At 37.4% G+C, this 15,974-nt stretch overlaps 2 protein-coding genes across 2 annotated transcripts; one reads left to right on the top strand and one right to left on the bottom strand.

Moving 5' to 3' along the window:
- Positions 1 to 1,597: 1,597 nt before the first annotated feature.
- wdr83os (WD repeat domain 83 opposite strand) lies at positions 1,598 to 5,107 on the bottom strand. The gene is made up of 4 exons (XM_033970381.2): positions 4,961 to 5,107; positions 3,383 to 3,488; positions 2,602 to 2,699; positions 1,598 to 1,865 (listed from the first exon to the last, which is right to left on the bottom strand). The coding sequence occupies exons 1-4, from the start codon at positions 5,008 to 5,010 to the stop codon at positions 1,799 to 1,801; spliced, it is 321 nt and encodes a 106-aa protein (XP_033826272.1). The 5' UTR covers positions 5,011 to 5,107; the 3' UTR covers positions 1,598 to 1,798.
- A 107-nt stretch (positions 5,108 to 5,214) lies between these two features.
- Positions 5,215 to 14,168, top strand: wdr83 (WD repeat domain containing 83). Its single transcript, XM_033970020.2, has 10 exons — positions 5,215 to 5,336; positions 6,365 to 6,478; positions 6,906 to 7,026; positions 7,655 to 7,760; positions 7,837 to 7,885; positions 8,925 to 9,051; positions 9,893 to 9,960; positions 10,432 to 10,540; positions 10,669 to 10,783; positions 13,720 to 14,168. The coding sequence occupies exons 2-10, from the start codon at positions 6,376 to 6,378 to the stop codon at positions 13,876 to 13,878; spliced, it is 957 nt and encodes a 318-aa protein (XP_033825911.1). The 5' UTR covers positions 5,215 to 5,336; positions 6,365 to 6,375; the 3' UTR covers positions 13,879 to 14,168.
- The last annotated feature ends 1,806 nt before the right edge of the window (positions 14,169 to 15,974 follow it).

Below are 15,974 nucleotides of genomic sequence, written 5' to 3'. Positions count from 1 at the left end.
TATATTACATATTTGTATTTGTGATTAAATATTGAGAGGGGGAGTGGGCAGAGAGGCCTTTGGCAGAGAATGATAGCCACACTTGTCAATCAGCCCCAAGACAGCTGTGGTCCAAAAGAAGCTTGGCACCATCAGAGAGTAGCCCAAAATTGTACTCAAGTAAGAGTAACGTCACTTCAAAAATAATTTTAGTCAAGTAGAAGAACAAAGCAGTGGTCTAAGAAATTACAGTAAACTTACAATAAATTAAAATAAAAAAGTATTTGGGAAAACTACTCAAGAATAACTTACCTATAATATTTATAATAAGAGTTAATGTAACTGGAAGGGAAAATATTAAATAATGCGCAAAATTTGGTATTTTCAAAGGACACACAAAAAAAGAGACAAACTAAATCATATCTGAATAACTGGTATTGTCAACATAAAGCTTCTCAGTATGAAGAGTAACCAAAACATTTACTCAAGTAGTGTTATTTCAATGAAGATGTTACTCAAGTAGGAGTAATAGTATGCTAGAAAAGTATTCTGAAAAGTACTAAGATACTAAGAAAGTTCTTTAGACAGTAGAATGTGATTTTCAACATTAAACCGTGCTACCTTCTTTTATATTACCACGTGGCCTTATATCTGTGTAATCCCTCAGTGGTCCAGGTAGGTCCTGTGATGAAAATGTATGTGTATTCATATTATAAAGAAAATATTATATGCCTTTGTGCAAATGCATTTGATCTGTCAGTCTGTTAGAGACCCAGACCCAACATTAACACGTGTGAAGGCTCTGTAACCTTTGCAGTCTTGTCCTCAGGTGTAAAAGTTCATTATCACATGACTGTACAGATGTGACCTTGCTTTTGTAATGTATGTAGTATGTAATTCTGGTAATTGTAATTCTCTCAGGGGGAGACTAGGAGAGACTTGCTTGGGATGCCTGAAGGCTGCCAGTCTGGGCTGGTCTGGGCCCTGTCCTGTCCATATCATTCTGAAGCTATTCAGGAAAGGCTCATTGTCCCGTGAATGTGACTTTTAAAATATTGATACCTGCTAAAAATTAGTATCTTGTTTAGATATTATGTTTAGTATTGATCCATGTCCAGTTCAGCGTAAAACCTTCTAGCTGGGCCTAATATGCAGAATCGAGAACTGATTGGCTATTGAAACTGACTGTGTCTACTTACAGTGGACGGGGTCTGCTCTGTTCATTCTGAAGGCCCCAGGAAAATGTAATCTGCCTGATAACACAAGCTATCTGAAATATAATTGGATAAAAACTCTACCACAACATTGGAAGTCACTCAACTAAGTGGATATAGTATGACAAAGAGAACAGAGAATATTTTTGTTTACATATTTATGAAAATAAAATGAATTCACTTTTCTGAGCATGTTAAGGCTAGCACAGAAGGTCTTGCTGGCCCTGATGGCCTGCCACTGGTATCAATTAATATCCATTTTTGATACCTTTGACAACCATACGTCACACCACATAATATTTTCAGTTAGCATAATATTAAACCAAGATGCTAAATATAGACTTATTGGTTAAGTTATTACAGCGATGATTTATCTAAAAAGGACAGAAACAAAAAAGCCCTAATTTTATTTGAAAACTTTATTTGTAAGATCTCACTGTAAATCGTTAAACTGTATAAAGTTTCTTCAACAATAAAAGCATTTAAAAAGATCACTTTTAACTTAAGAGTCCATTTGAATAATTCCTCATTCTTCTGGCATAGTCCTGTTCACTTGCTGCTTGGCTGTTCAGTTGATCTGTGACGTTCCGATTGATCCACGCGTGTTACCAAGGTGGAGACATTGGCTGTGGGTTTTGGAGGTAAGACATGACAACTGCGGAGATGGACAACCTGAAAAACAAACACAAAAATATTATACATTTCTGAATCTCTGGATTTGATGATGTCATAATTACAGATGGCAGGGGCCTATATAACTGTATGGGGGATTCACTGTTTTTGAAAGAAATAACCAAATGTATTATCCACAAATGCTGAACCTTATAACTGCTTGTTTGGGCATATTCATTTTGTGATTGTTGTCAGTTGACTTTAAAATATGTTTTTGGGGTTGGATAATGGCACCACTTTTTGAAACAATTATGTGTGTTTATTTATACTGCTGCTGATGCAATCAACATTCCCTGGAAGTGTGAAGCTAACTATAGGCTCTGCTCTCTCTGAAGCTTTGTTAGACTTTAACCTGAGCTTTATTTTAACACAACCTTACCAGATAGAGTTGCCTTATCTTGAACTACAACAGGTGAGATGATTTGTGCTGTTAAACAAGACCACGACCTGCATAAGTCAACATTTGTTTCCATTAATCACTCTAACATCTAAACAGGACCATCGCTGCTTGATCTGATCACAGACTCCTGAAAATTAGTAATCAGTTTTGTATTTTTTCTTGAGTTTTCTTATCTTAGAATTATTTTTGACAGCGTTTGCTAATGTGTTACCATAGTAACTGCTGAACATTCCACTATAGACATACATGTAGAACACTCCCAGCATGTCATCACTGCAAATATCAATAGGGATTCTAGGATGTTGTGATGTCACATGGATACTAGGTTAAACTCACATGAAGCTGCTCATCATCTGCTTGGTGTCCTCGGAGCTTCTGGAGTTTGCAAAGCTGATGAAGGAGCAGTAGACGGCGATCCAGGCACACCACTTTAACTGAACACAGAGGAGACATGGTTAATGCAGAAGACAACAGCTACTGAAGCAGAGCTGGACAAAAGCTTCTACTCGATTTATCATTCCATCTAAGCATTAACCACATATTACAGTCTCCGACTCTTGACTTTACCTACATTGCGGAGTATGAACGTGGTAGCTACAGAGGAGAGTGGATTGACTGGATAATGCACAAAAATTGTAATGTAACTTTAACAATTTGGAAGAGCCCTGAATAAAACAAATGCATCATCATCTTAATATTATTTTTATAACATACCGATATTGTGAGGAGACCACTGATTATAGTAGTAAATGGTATAAAATATATTATTTAACCAGATCAGTATGTTTACTCACACATGTCACATTCCTCCTTCACAAAGCACAAAGTGATGATATCACCACTGTAAATGGACCTAAACTGTGACTGTGGTTGATACAAATCTTACCATTGTTTCTGTTTGGTGTGTTGATTTTATCTTTTACTGTTTGAATAAAAACAACAGTGTAATCTCCCTCTGAATGCTGGGTTAATATAAGGTATGCCCAGGCCAACATTGTAAATAAGAATTTGTTCTTAATGTTTTGCCTGGTAAAATAAAGATTAAATAAAATAAAATAAATAGAATGGAGCCCAACCCTAAATTTGATTTATGTATACCGGCATTATAATGCGTCACCTTGAGCATGAGGCCACACATGCTAAAGATCATCCCCAGCAAGTTCATGTAGTCTGGGGTGGGGTCCTCCAGCGTCGGGTTGGTTTCAGTGCTCGGAGGTTTGTACCTGGGGAGTATTCAAAACTACATTACGTCTAAAAACACAACAAAAACAGGTATTGTTTTAAAGATATGTTGTGCTTGTGTCTACTATAGTTATAGTCAAATAACGCCCTTGGATCATTATGTCATAATCTGGATATTTTAAATCACAATATTAATCTAAAACAACATAATAAAAAAAAAAAAGTATGAGGACTCCCATGTGCAGAAACCAATGGGAGCTGATGTCACTGTAAACCTCATCACAACAAAGCACTGCATGCTGTCGGCCGCTCCTATGGATAGCTGGAGACCACACAAGCGAGTTGCATTTTTTTCATTTGTACCAAAATGGGTACGTAATGCTGCCGAATCCTACGTGTCTCACCAATTAATAATATTGGAGAAATAAGTAAGTTTAGAGCAGTTGGCATGTACTGGTGGCAGTGAAAACAGGAGTAAATCGGAACAATGACATCTTAAATACAGGGGAATAAATATTACTCAAACATGCACGAATCACTCTAAATACAGCTTCAGAGGGTGAATGAGAAGGGAAACAACTATTAAATGGTTAAATGCTCTGACAAGTCAATTTTGAAGAATAGTTCCACTTTAAAATAGCACTCAGGAGTATATCAAATATTTTCAAAGATCTCGTGATACTCATTGGTCCATTGTGATTGAACATGAAGCAAGTAGTTATGATTTAGTTTAGGGCATAATTTGATTTCAACCAACAAGTTAATTATGCCTTTACTTTTTAAACATTTGTTTTGCAAGATAGCTCAATTAAATAACACAGATGACTATTATTAAACTTTTTATATTATTACTTGTCACTTTATATTAGTCACTTTATTTCACAGAGGGGGTCTGGACATGTGGCATTGTTATTATGGGAAATCCTCTCTGAAAAGTTTGATAACCCTTAACTTAGGTCATTATTGTCATTATTGTTTTGAATTTAATTTAGGTTCTAACAGTTAAATTATATAGTACAGTACCATTTTGATAGAACATTATTTATCAGTGACATGCTTATAACAATCTTTAACTGGGCCAGTCCAAGTGACGGGGGTCGTGACCTTTCTTACCCCTCTAGGACTTCATGCAGGACACATGTCTATTCTGTAACAATGTGGCGGTTGTTATGTTATGAATTCTGCTTACTTGATTATCTTGTTAAAAGTTCAAGTAAAGAGATGAAAGTCTTTTCAGATCTCTTTTATTAGAACTTCTACAACTACTTTATATGTCATTTTCACCTATTAAAAAAATAAAAATCTTACCAATCGCGTTACCACACTATACATTTAAAATATCCAAAAACCCTAATAAATCCTAATAATTCAACTATTTTATGAATGAACCACTTAATCATCTCAGTGATAATCTCCTCAGTCTTTAAAAGGGTAAGTACTAGTCATTAGCTTGTTTGTTAGCATCCACAAATCTCACCATTAAATTCATACATTTCTGGATAAAATAACTTACCTCAAAATTTTGTTCTGCCTGCGCGGGTCCGACATGTTGTTCGAGGACATAATACGTTTAAAAACGTCCTCTTTTAGGGAGTTTAATTCGCAAAAGTGGGCGACCACAGCTGATCACTCCGAGGATGAATGGAGAAGGGAGCGGTGCTTCCGGGTACTGCATTTCACAATAAAGACATTCTTGTCTAAGTAAGCGGAGATTAAAGCAGAGAAAACGCAGAAGTGCTTTTATTTTGAAACCCCCACCTGTTCCCTGTGCAGCGTGTAGCTAAAGCGTGCTAAATGTTGTTGTGTTTTTTGAAGGAGAGATGCTTTTTATGAACAGAAAAAGTGGTTAGATCATAAATTACTAAATCACCCCGTCTATTTATTATAAGGTAACTACTACAATTACTGCTATTATTATTACAGTTTTACTACTACTACTGCTGCTGCTGCTTCTGCTGCTACTGCTACTGCTATTGCTATTGCTACTACTACTACTACTGCTGCTGCTACTGCTACTACTACTACTACTACTACTACTACTACTACTACTTTTACAGCGACTACTGCTACTGCTATTAATTTTGAAACCACAAATTAATTAAAATCTCAGGCAAAACTAAGATGTTTCCTATGCATGCACACAATATAATTATCTGACAATCTTATAATTTCATTTCTGGAGTTATAAGATTATATATATATAGGAAGGTGACTTTTATTTTCTTTTAGAGGTGTGTTAAATATTTACAATCTTAACTTAAATATTGTTTTTTTTGTTTTAATTATGTGTGTATTAGTTTAACTGGTACTCACTATCCAGAAGAGATTTCTTGTCTTATATTGTAAAATCATATTATAATTATTTCGTGTGACAGTGGTTTCCATCAATAATCTGAAAATCACCTGGAGTATGCGCAAGTAGAGATAGACTGATATTGGTTGCCCGATATATCAGGCTGATATTTGCTCTTTGCACTATATCAGCCATCAGCCTTAACTCTCCAGCAAAGGCCAATATTTTGTTTTGGCTAAACTTCTGCTGCAAGAATACACATAAAGCTCCATTTTAACACGAAACAATAACTGTACAAAACATAACTACACAGCTCTTTTAAAGGTTTGTGATTTTAAAAAGAGGTGTGGGTGCGGTTGTAGCAAATTTAGAATACAAAATTTGGGGAAAATTGTCTAAATCGGCCCTACATATCAGCCATTGGGTTGTCTGGATTTTAATCCATATCGGTCGATCACACTGTGTTGCTCATTATATTATTTTAATAAAATAAATAAATATACTGACCATAATTTCACCAAAATCTATGGAAAACACTGTTTCCCCTGAAAAAATATAGGATCATATATATAGGATAATATAGGATATAGGATAATAACCCTGTACTTCCTCCTCTCTTCCCAGGGAATAGTTCCATGGCCTTCCCTGCCCCCAGACCCGAGGGTCCTCAGCTGCCTCAGGTCCTGCTTCGGACTGTAGATTGTCTCCAGGGGCCAGTAAGAGCAGTGCGATTCAATGGTAAATAAATAATCAAGCCCTCCAACAAAATCTGAGGAAAACCATGCATTCTTACTGTGGGTGGGGTTGCCTCACCATAGCTTTGACCTGTAACTTTGTTGGTGTCACTGGTTGGTGTCACCAGGGGTGGTAGTAGTTCAGTTGGTAGTCATCCTCTGTTCTGAAGGTTGGCAGTTCAAACCCCACTCTTACAGATGCTGTTGTATCATTGGGCAAGACACAAGGGCCCCCAATGTCTGCATACACTGGTATGAATATGTGTGAATGGGTGAGTGGTTCCTTGATGAAAAACGCTGCGAGCGCCTTGAAGGTAGAAAAGCTGACCATGAGACAGTAGATAGTGTTAATGCCATACTGTAGAACATTCAAACAAAAGGGAAAGTTACATAGTGCACCTTCAATGTTATATGTCTGTGTTTTTCTACAGTGGATGGGAACTACTTTTTGTCGTGTGGCGCGGACAAATCTCTGAAACTGTGGAGTGTGAACAGAGGGACTTTACTGAAGACATACAGTGGGCATGGATACGAGGTGCTGGACGCAGACAGGTTAGTCAAAGTGAAACTAAACATGACCGACCTTTCATCTACATTTTTAATTTCACAAACAATAAGATAGAGATGAGTAAGAAAACATTTAATGAGTGCCATTTAACACAAAAATTGTGTTTTTTCCCTGCTCTGAAGAGTGCTTGAAACCAATACACAGTGATATCAGTCTGGTCAGTCTGGTTTTTTCAGTGATGCATGTGAAACAAAGGAGCTCATTGGTCACCTATCATTTAACTGTGTAATCTGGATTTTCCAACATTGCTCTGTGAAACTGCCAGTCCAGTATTAAATTAGGACTAGACTAGTGCCAACTGGGTCTGAACCAGGACTAACCCAGAATGCCACCAGGACTAAGCCTTGTCTAAAGCACATTTAAATAAACACTAAACTAGGACTTAACTAGTACTAACCCAGAATAAAACCAGGTCTAAACCACTAAACAAGAGGAAAGATTAGATCGTTTTGAGGGCCTCATTTGGCTCCTGGGCTGTAAGTTGAATAAGCCTGCTGTAGACCATTAAAAAGACTCTGATCATTGACTATTTGAAAATAATGTTCGCTGAATTCTTTTTGCAGAGGAATAGATGGATTATTTATATTATTTTTTCCATCTTTGTGTCTGCAGTTCATTTGACAACAGCCAGCTCTGCTCCTGTAGCTCTGATAAAAGTGTGATTCTGTGGGATGTTGCCTCTGGACAGGTCACTCGTAAACTCAGGGGTCATGCAGGGGTCAGTCTCTACACACTTTTAATACTCACGTTAAAGGTTTGATTTTGTGGTAAAATTAACGTTGTTTTTTTTGCAGAAAGTGAATTGTGTCCAGTTTAATGAAGAGGCTACAGTCGTGTTGTCAGGTGAGATACTTTCATTTTGATCATGGTCAAATACTAAGTACTATTAAATTAATTTTTAGTCCCTAAAGTGGGATTAAACACTAAATCAACTTTTTTCGTTACTAAACTGCCTATATGGTGTCATTTGTGGCAACTTTAATGCAAACTTGGTAAATTTGCAGCTTTCTTGTCAAAAATGCCTCTAAGTTTGTGCTTTCTTCAACGACCTCTGCAGTTTGCAGTAGTTGGTGACATCACACAGGGCTGCCTTGATTATAGCCAGGTGTTTCTGATTAAAAACACCTGGCTGCAGGGGTGGAGTTTAAAGTGTGGATACCTGCTAGACAAATCTCACTGTTCGTTATTCTTCCAGACTCCACCCCTCCTCCCCCCTCATTCTCCTCTTTAGTCCTCCAGGCATAGCCCAGTCTAGCAGCTCTATTTGAAACACAGTTGTGGACAGAAATTTTAGTAGTATTGTAACAACACAAGGTATGACATTGGGTAAAGGTTGGTAATCAGAAGGTTTATGCTGGTTCAAATCCTGCTCTAACCAGTGTATTCTACCTTTGTGCCTTTGGGCAAAACACTGTGATTCAAATTGGCCATTGGCACAGGCTGCCAGCCACTGTTCTTTCCGTTAATCTCAAGGCAGTTGTGGCTAGAGAAATAGCTTACCACCATATGGAACAATGTAAAGCACGCTGATACCATGATGATGATAAAAAACGTTCTTTCTTTAGACAGTTTAGCACTTTTATATTACCACATAGTCTTAAAGTTGTGTAATCCCTCAGTGGTCCAAGTAGGTTCCATAGTGGTCCATGGGCATATATTAGTCTATGTGTCTTATAGTTGTTCTGATACAGCTCAAGATCATTCTAAAGCTGTTCTGGAAAGGTTCATTTTTGCCCCGTGAATGTGACTTCTTTTAGTATTAATACCTGCTCAAATGAGTATCCAGTTTCAGTACTCTCTTTAGTAGTGATACTTCTGACAACCTTACATATTACAAATAAAGTATTGTTTTTGTCAGATACTCACTCATCTGTTCCCATAGGCTCCATCGATGGCTCTGTGCGCTGTTGGGACACCCGCTCACGCAGACAGGAGCCCATCCAGATCCTGGACGACGCCCGTGATAGTATCAGCAGCCTAAAGGTGGCCCAACATGAGCTGCTCACAGGGTAATGCACACAAGTATTACACATTAGACACAACACCCTGTGTGGAGAGCAAGACAAAGAGATCACAGGCCATCGCACTACCAATACCAATGATTATTGATACATTGCCGTGACATCACGATAGCGGTGTTCTACATGTAGGTTTGTGGTGGAAGGTTCAGCAGTTTCCATGGACACGTTAGCAAACACTGCCAAAAAAGTTTTAAGGTCATGGTAGTTATTAAGATCTCAAAACTCAAAATATACCAAATGGATTTAAACTACACATTTTCAGGAGCCTGTGATCAATATAACCGTTCACAGTCCTGTTTAAGTGTTTGATTTTCAACAAAAAGGTGAGAGTACCTAACTGAAAAACAGTTGGCTAATTCTAGGTAGCTTGTGATTGTAATTTTATGTGTGAGAGACTTTCTTAACAGCACAATTCAGCTCACCTGCTGTAGTTCTAACTAACTCTTGATCTTTCTGGTCAGAAAGAAGTCTAACTCAAGTCTAACTTGAGTAACAGCTATAGACAGAGCAGTACCTACAATTAGCCTCACATGCCCAGGGAATGTTGATGACATCAGCTGTAACATATCAATAGCACCTTTAATACAGAATTACAGTAAGTTTGCATGACAGTAGATTATTTAGGTATGTCCGTTGATAATTTAGTAATAAAATTACAACAAAACAAACAAGATTGTTCACAGTGTGGTAGAACGTGGACATTAGATATAGCTCAAATACAAGAAAAGTCAAATTAACTAAGTTTATATTTTGCACATAGGTTACCATGGTGATTATTCCTCTAGTTTTATTTAGACCTTACAGCACTGAGGCCTCTCCCTTTATGCAGGTGTGTGGATGGGAGACTGCGGCGCTATGACCTCCGCATGGGACAGCTGCACGTGGACTTTATCAGCAGTATGTTTATTTTTTAACTCTAGGTCTTATATTACGCAAAATTGACTGTTGTGAGCTTCAAGCCATCTTAAAATGTTATTACCTCATCAAAAACATACCTAGAGTTGTGTTTTGTTTCATTCACACATGTTTGAGTAACACTTTATAATTAGTCTGTCTACATCTCCAAAGCTCAAAATTCTCTGTTCCACCTTGTGATGCCATGAAGCGGTAGTTTTCATGTTAATGGCTACCTTTTACCTTTTGTTCAGTAGAGAGTGGCAATTCTAGGGGTGAAAGTTCTAAAATTGCCACAAAAAAAAGGACTAGGAACAGTAGACAATACTATTAAAACACCATATTCACAGTTAAGTAGCAAAAAAACATTAATTTAGTGTTTAGTTCCACTTCAAGTTACAAAGTGTAGTACTTCTTCCACCACTATTTCTAAACATGTATTTATATGCATATTGTTTCTTCTTGTTTTTCCAGGTCCGATTACGTGCGTCTGCTTCTCTGCAGACGGTCAGTGTACGCTCAGCTCCAGTCTGGACTCCACTCTGAGGCTGTTAGACAAGAGCACAGGAGAGCTGCTTGGAGAGTGAGGATACGTTTACATTATTTATTCTGATGGCCTTAGCAAAATAATGAAGAACAATCCAACAAAATGTACCGGTACATTTGTACAATATATATTAAAATTAAGTTATATCTCTGTGTTTCCCTCAGATACAAAGGGCACCAGATGAAGGGCTATAAGCTGGACTGTTGTCTGTCCAGTAAAGACACTCACGTCCTGAGCTGCTCCGAGGACGGACATGTGTACTGCTGGGATCTGGTCGAGGTTAGACTTTGTTCACGTCACTCACCATCTGAAAAGTGACCTCACACAGTAAAATAGATTATCACCAGATTTGTGATTTCATTTCTTGACATACTTTTTCTTTTGTCTTTATCTTTATTTATACAGTAAGAGAGAACACTCAGACTCTCCTTTTCATGGGCGTCTTGTTTAAATACCAAAAAAATACAAACAAAAAAACAAACAAAACAAATAAGTGCATAAGTCCATTTAAAACATTGAAAACAGGGCATTGTAGATGTCATTATACATTTTTCTCAGCACATTATTAAATTGTATTTGTGGCACCAATGTATCCAGTTTTGCATGCCTTTGAAATATATTCACTTTTTGAGAAGCAAAATAACCAACGGATTTTTCCCCATTTCAGTTTTTTGTGCGGCCAGTTTTTAGATTTATACAGTAATGAAACCTTGTATTAAAAGTTCCAGTATTAATGTTCAACAAGCAAGCAAGATATTCAAGTAGTCTACCAAGTAGTCCTTATAAATGCATTGTATACAGTGTTGTTCTCTTCTGACAGTGATGGGTTATAAATTCAGCACCTGTGAAACAACGTGCTAAGATATAAGATAATATTTTTAAGTAGAGGCTGAAGTCTGCATGCTCCAGTACAGAAAGAAAGGTCGCTTGAACAATTTATTTTCTATAATTTGATGGGATATAATACTTGTTTTAGTGTGATGATAAATGATAATTTTGATTTTGAACTGTTACATAATTCTGAGATATGTTTTTTAAAGGAAACATTTCTGTCAAGCCAAAACTCAAGATATTTTTTGGTGGTGACTTTTTCAGTCAATGTACCATTTAGTGTATCAACATTTGTAGGTTGCACATTACTTACTTACTTACGTACTTTAATCATATACCTTGTTTTATTTGCATTCAATACTAACTTAAGATTTTTGAGGGAATTTTAGATTTCATTAAAATCTTGCTGGAGTTTTAGTGCCTGATCATCTACATATAAATGTATGAGGCTTTTTCTTAAATTGCAACCAATCAAATTAATAAATACAGTAAAAAGTAGCAGGCCCAAAGTTGAGTCTTGGAGCACGCCTTTGCTTAAAGTAAAAAAAATATATATATGTATAAAAAAAATAACTCGGTTGGCCAATATATCGGGCTGATATTTAGTGTACTGGCCTTAAATGTCCAGCATAGGCTGAGATTTTGTTTTGGTCGATTTGTTGCCTAAAATATGTACAAAGCTTTAATTCAACACTTTAATTCGAAGAGATAACTGCACTAAATGTGAGACACTGCTCTTTTAAAGGTCTGTGGTAAAAAGGGGTTGTGGGTGAGTTTGATTCTTTTCCTCAAATTGTGTAATTTAAATTCACTACAAAATCATCCAAAAATGTCAGCAGAGCTTATTGGCCAACAGTTTCTCTGGATTCTAAACAATCTGTATCTGCATCAGCCTTGAAAAAAAACATTGGTCAATCTCTAATAACATCAGATGTATAATCATCAGATGTGAAGTTGGTGTAATTGGAAGGACTAAACATTAAATAATGCACAACATCCGGTAACTTCAAAGGACAGACCACAAAAAGAGTGTCTATTGTCAAGTTTTGAATGCAGAGTTGCGTTACGTGACAGAAACTTATATACGAAGCGGAGATTTCTCGTAAATGCTCATATTAATGAGCAAATAGAACACATTCAAGAGTCTTTCATAGGTTGGTCATTCATCCAGCAGATGTATTAAAGACAGGTTTCTGCCATAATCCACATTGTTAACCTAACAACAGAGGTGGTAACAACCAAAAACAGCCAATGTAATAAATGGACTCACCTACTGTCTCCGTGTCGCTCTGATATATATCTTGTATGCGTAACTATAATCCTCCAGCTTCACTGTTTTATCCTACATGTTCAATGGTGTAAAGTGGGGGACACATTTCAAGTCTTCTTTGAAAAGTCACTCTTTCCTCAAAATGATCTTCCTCTGGGGATCTTCATGCATTGTGCCGTACTTTAGATAAACTTAACTTTACTAACTTTTGGTCCAGCTTGTACAACACCCAGTCAAATGTACCTCCAGTGCCTCAGCCACCCAGAGCGTGCCTTGAGGACAGGGGGGGTCTTCAAACCAGTGTAAACATGTATCTCCACACCAATACCTGACTCAAAAACACATGTAGACAGCAGTGTAGCACATGTTTAGACACTAAAAATAAAACACATCTAATCGCTTTAGATGGATATTAGACCACAATAAACACCTGAGCGCTGTTAAGTTTCCAAAATAATGTTCCAATCATTATTTTCAGTATAAACGTATGGGCTCTTGGGGGCCCTCTGGTGGCTCTGGGGCAGTAAGAAGTTGCTTAGTCTGCTTTTAGGCTAGGCTGGCCCTGAGCTAAACTATGGGCCAGTTGTCACTCCACAGTCAGTCTATGTCAGGGCAGCTGTGGCTACAGGAGTAGTTTGCCACCTCTGAGTAGGAGGACTGAAGCATAAAATAGCACAGCAATTTATGGAACTTTTATTTTATCCTACTGGACTAGGCCCAAGATTTGGCTGTTTCCTTATTAAAAATATATCTAGGGTTGTCTACATCTCCAACGCTGAAACCGCTCTGTTCCTGATGTCATGAAGTGGTAGTTTTCAACAGCTGCCTTTTAATTTTTCTTCAGTAGTTAGTGGAAATTCCAGAGCTGAAATTATCCATTCTAGTGAAAGTGTATGAAGTTTAAAAACACAGTGGAGCACCTCCTGTATTATCACATGACATCACAAGGAATGTTTTCAGTTTGAGGGAAGAACTCAGCCTAAATATCCAGTGTTTGTGTATTAAACATGCTTGAATGAAACAAAACACAACTCCAGGTCTGTTTTTGATGAGAAAACAACATAATAACATAGATGAGAAAATGACATAATATCTTGATCTGTTGTGTTTTCAGGGCTCGTTGGCCTTAAAGCTGCCTGTGGGTAAAGCTGTGGTGCAGTCCATGTCATTCCACCCATCGCAGTGTCGCCTTCTCACAGCGATGGAGAGGCATGTCCAGCTCTGGGCCAATGAATCAGAATCCACTGAGGAAAGCATGAACACTGACACATAGGACACATCCCAAACCTCCGATACAACAAAAGCAACATGGATTCCTTCTGAAATGTTTAAAGAGGGGGTATTATGCTAAACTGTAGGCATTTAGTCATTTAGTCGATTAATTGGTTGATGGCGTTTTAGTCGATCAAAATTTGTATTAGTCGACTAATCATTTTATTTAGTCTATAAAGATCTGTATGGGACAACAGCAGAAAGGAGAAGTATATGACTTAGCTGAAGATTTGGTATTTTTTGGTATTTATATGCAAAAACACAGATTAAACTCATGAGTTGTCTTTATAGAAATTCATTGTTTCCTAGTACTTTTTTTCTGCATATATATATATTTTCTTATGGTGCAAGACTACGCCTCTCGTCTAAGGCTCCACCCACAAGCCTACGTAACCAGGAAGCTCTCTGCAGCGCTCCCTATGCTTCCACTATATGGCACCTCCCTGCTCAGCCTTAGTGATGTGATGTTCGAGAACAAGTCGGCTATTTTGAACAGTTGGAACCGGATATAATTTTTTAAAGCACCAAATGTTTTTCTGTTTAATTTTTATGCATTTTTATAGTGATTAACCCTGAACCAACACAAATATTAGCTCAGAAGCAGAGTTGGCAACACGAGTGAGAGCTTTCTGCACAAAACAGATTTGTCATCATAATAACAGTTAACAATTTTTTTTAATTATGGGTAAACACTCTCCCACTCTCAATTTGAACCATTTTAAACAGATCTGAGTTTTGGTCACTTCTCTTTGTAATTAGTTTGTAGATAAAATGAGATATGGCTTCTGTCATGTAAATAAATAGTAAAAGAGCCAGTCTTTTCAACGGCTCTTTGAAAGGAACGGATTTGAGCCAAAAGTCCCATCTCTGTTCTCTCCACGTCTCTTTCCCCTGCATCTTTGAATGCGTGTTAAAAAGCGTCCCCACCCATTCCCTTTTGCAACACGCTGACATGTAAGACCGCAGGGTTAATATAATGTTAATAAACATTGATCCATGGTAATAAATCTCACTATTCCCACCTTCCATAAGCCAGGAAGAGCGGCTCTGCACAGAACTGAAAATAGTGAAAAGCGTCTATTACCTGCATTCAAATGCGACAAGTGAGTTTTATGCTCAGATCCAGGGATTAAAAGAATGTTTTTTTATGTGCCGAATCATTTTTCGATCATTTCGGCTTTCCCTATATAGGACGTCAAAAACAAAATTGAAACTAAACTTTTAAATATATTGTTTTTGACAAATATAGCATTTTCAAAACAATAATAGGTAACATGTTGATCAAAATATATTATGTGTTAGCAGTTAATACTATATAGAAGTAAAATATCTCCTCTTTAATGGTGAAAAATGTAAATAGAAAACAAAGTGGGCTCTAGTTTTGATTCTTTGCCCATTATGTAATAAATACATTTATTTTAATACATTACCACTATGAATTAGGGTTGTCAAAAGTATTGAAACTAGATATTCTCCCAGATACTGTTACTTAATGTTAAAAACATTCTATTCTACATTCTATATGACTTTTTTATTGTGACAAAAAATTAAGGCACTGGCAACCCAGGTTCAGTCGTGACTGTTGTGCTTTTTTTTTTACTGGAAGATCCCAAGCTACATGTGGTTCCTTTTAGAGTTGGTCTTTCTCAGCTACTCTGAATAGACTGCCAGTGGCACCCAAGACACAAATGTAGGCTGCTACAGGCCGTCACTGCCTCGCTCTGTTAACTCCTTTTGTTTTGCTTCCTTTTATTTCAGTCTCTTCCAGTATCTGGGCAAACTCTCTTTCCATGGACCTATCTCTTCTTATGCAGTCTTTCCAGAAAAAATTCAAACCCTTGGGCAACATTAGCCTGCTTGTATGTCCTAGGCGTTGTTCTCCACTGCTCTTTTTTCCAGCAGGTCTGGATCATAGCAGTCTATGCACTCTTCTTCACTCTCCAAGAGAGTACATTGAACATTGGAGAGTGCTTGCCCTGCAAGGTTGCGTGAGGCCTATTCAAGGTGGTGGCCATCATAGTGCGGCATTGGGAGCTGATTTTACGTTCTTGTGTTTTGGTTTGGGCAACCTTTGTGCAGGAGCATAGTCTGGTACTG

This window comes from Periophthalmus magnuspinnatus, chromosome 1 (genome assembly GCF_009829125.3).
Source record: "Periophthalmus magnuspinnatus isolate fPerMag1 chromosome 1, fPerMag1.2.pri, whole genome shotgun sequence".
Classification (NCBI taxonomy): domain Eukaryota; kingdom Metazoa; phylum Chordata; class Actinopteri; order Gobiiformes; family Gobiidae; genus Periophthalmus; species Periophthalmus magnuspinnatus.
This window is presented reverse-complemented; position numbering and strand designations above follow the sequence as displayed.